Raw genomic sequence first — 2,261 nt, forward strand, 5'->3', positions numbered from 1 at the left:
AATCCCCCATAATACAGGATCGATATCATACATGACTACAAAAAATTTAAGCATATATAAAATACATCAGTATATAAAATATTATTGGAAAAATGTTATTATCTTACGAATATATTTTTTTTAATTTTTTTCTGCATCACTTGGAGTTTTCCAATACGTCGTGTAAATCATCAAAAGTTTCAATTTTTTTCAAGTTGCACTGATGACGCACAACAACATACGGTGGTAATCCATGATCTCTTCCCATCTGAATTAAAATTGTCATCATATCAAAGCCTGCATGATTATTTGATTTTAGAAAATGTTGACGAAATTCGTTGTTTATTTGCCCAATAGGAATTAAAGATGGTTCAGTTATCAAAAATCTAAAAAGAAATTGCAAGCAAGTGGTTTGCACATTTCTTGAACAACCTACTTGATCAAATTAAGTATTCCATGTTGCTCATATAACAAGCTTGGGTTATAAAAAGCATCTCGCATTGGTGTTGCTTTAGTTTCTGAATGTTTGATTACAATTTTTTCTGGAAGAAGTCCATAAAAGAAAAATCCAGCAGCAGCGGCATATTCGTTCAATGTATTTGGATTAAAGTTGATATTATAATCTGATGAAAATCCATTTTCTTTCAAATCCAGTCTAGCTTTTTTCATCCAATTTACTCATAAAACAATGAAAAATATGCATTACTAAATCGATGCAACGAATGAAGTACTTATCTTTACCTATTACAAGAGGAAGGAATTCATTGAAGGTGATGTGCTGAATTTGGGCGCCCACAATTTTTTTTGCCTCTTGGTAAAGTCTTTCATCATCCCAAAACTGATTTACTTTCTGCAATTATTATTATCATTTAAATTTTATTTATTTAACAAAACAGACCTTTAACTTAAAAGTGAGCTGATTGTGTTGCTTCACCCATACGGTGTGCAGCGCTGAAAGAGTGGGGAAAAGGTTTGCAGTATCTGAGCCTAAATGTTCAAACATTTCATTGCAACATATTTGTTTCGAGACATCTAGATACCTGAAAGAAAACATAACTTGCTAGTGCTTTCCGTGCATGCTTTGAAACCTTTGGGTGACTGAAGCATTGCTTCTTGATTGTTAGGCAAACGCGTCATTTTCAGCTTTCCTTTAAAATAATTTTCAAATATTTTTTTAAGAAATTCAATTATTACCATTCAGTTTTGTTCTTAAAAATTCCGCCCGTTTTCCCATACTTCCATATATAGGACTTGCATCCAAAAATGAATTAACTTGATTTGACTGCTTTCTCGAACCTGAAAACCAGTGCAGTTACATTTCATTTATATTCAAATGCTATTTATATTACCCAAAGAACAACTTTCTGCAGGTGCGGGCATTGTCCTTGCATAAGGAATGCATGTTTTCTTGCCTGAGATGTAGAAATTTTCTATTGGCAAACATTCAGTGTTATTTTTATCAGCACCACAGCAGTCTAATTCTTCAAGATGTTCATCTGAAGAAACTGATATGTAAATACAAATTTTGATAATATCTAACAAACTTCTTCTTACTTTTGTTGCTGCCGATTCTTGCCATATCATTGTAAATCATGTTAGCCCATTGGGCAACCATCAAAGAGAGCTTTGAATTCTTCTTCTCATAAGAGTTGAATAACATTCTGCTGATTTCATTACAGGCTGGTAGTGTAGAATTATTCGACGATTTTCGTGGTTCTGATATATCTGTGAAGTTTGCTTTTTAACTTTTTAGTAGTTCGACATTTTTATTAGTCACATAAAAGTTAAAAGCGGTTGCTCTATCAACTAACCTTCACGGTTTTAAACTAGCTCTTGAATTTCTTAACGGCATTTTATGATGCCTTTGACTTTTTTCTAAAGCTTGAAAAGCCCCACCCCTTTGGTGTGGGTGGAAAAAAACCCCCTTTTTTATTTTTGCCCACCCCCCCTGGAGCACATTCTTCATAGGTTTGGAGGGGAAATTTATCAAAACTGCTTGGACAACTAAAATCGGGAAATTTCTTTTCCATTTCATTATAGCATTCCAGCCTCTGAAAAAATAATCTTTCCAATTTAAATTTCATAAAAGCCACTATTTGCGCCAGGGCGAAATTTACCGATTTCATTGTTTGCAGCATAATCTGTAACGAGGCCCCGATAAAAAAAGTGTTTTAAAAGGGAATTGGATTGCTCGTGGAAACTGCCCCATAAGAGGGTTTGCCTTTTCACCCACTCAAAAAATGTTTTTTCGGGGGGTTTGGGTAGCTTTGGTTTTTTTATTT

General features: G+C 33.8%; 1 protein-coding gene across 1 annotated transcript; it reads right to left on the reverse strand.

Annotated features, from left to right (window-relative positions):
• Positions 1-25: 25 nt before the first annotated feature.
• On the reverse strand, positions 26-2,117 carry Tsp_13935 (animal hem peroxidase family protein). The gene is given in 11 exon segments (XM_003368687.1): positions 26-35; positions 141-365; positions 416-656; positions 721-829; positions 878-1,019; positions 1,037-1,127; positions 1,174-1,275; positions 1,329-1,475; positions 1,534-1,704; positions 1,901-2,030; positions 2,097-2,117. The coding sequence occupies 11 exon segments, from the start codon at positions 2,115-2,117 to the stop codon at positions 26-28; spliced, it is 1,389 nt and encodes a 462-aa protein (XP_003368735.1).
• Between the last annotated feature and the right edge of the window lie 144 nt (positions 2,118-2,261).

Source organism: Trichinella spiralis (genome assembly GCF_000181795.1).
Source record: "Trichinella spiralis strain ISS 195 chromosome Unknown Scfld2108, whole genome shotgun sequence".
Classification (NCBI taxonomy): domain Eukaryota; kingdom Metazoa; phylum Nematoda; class Enoplea; order Trichinellida; family Trichinellidae; genus Trichinella; species Trichinella spiralis.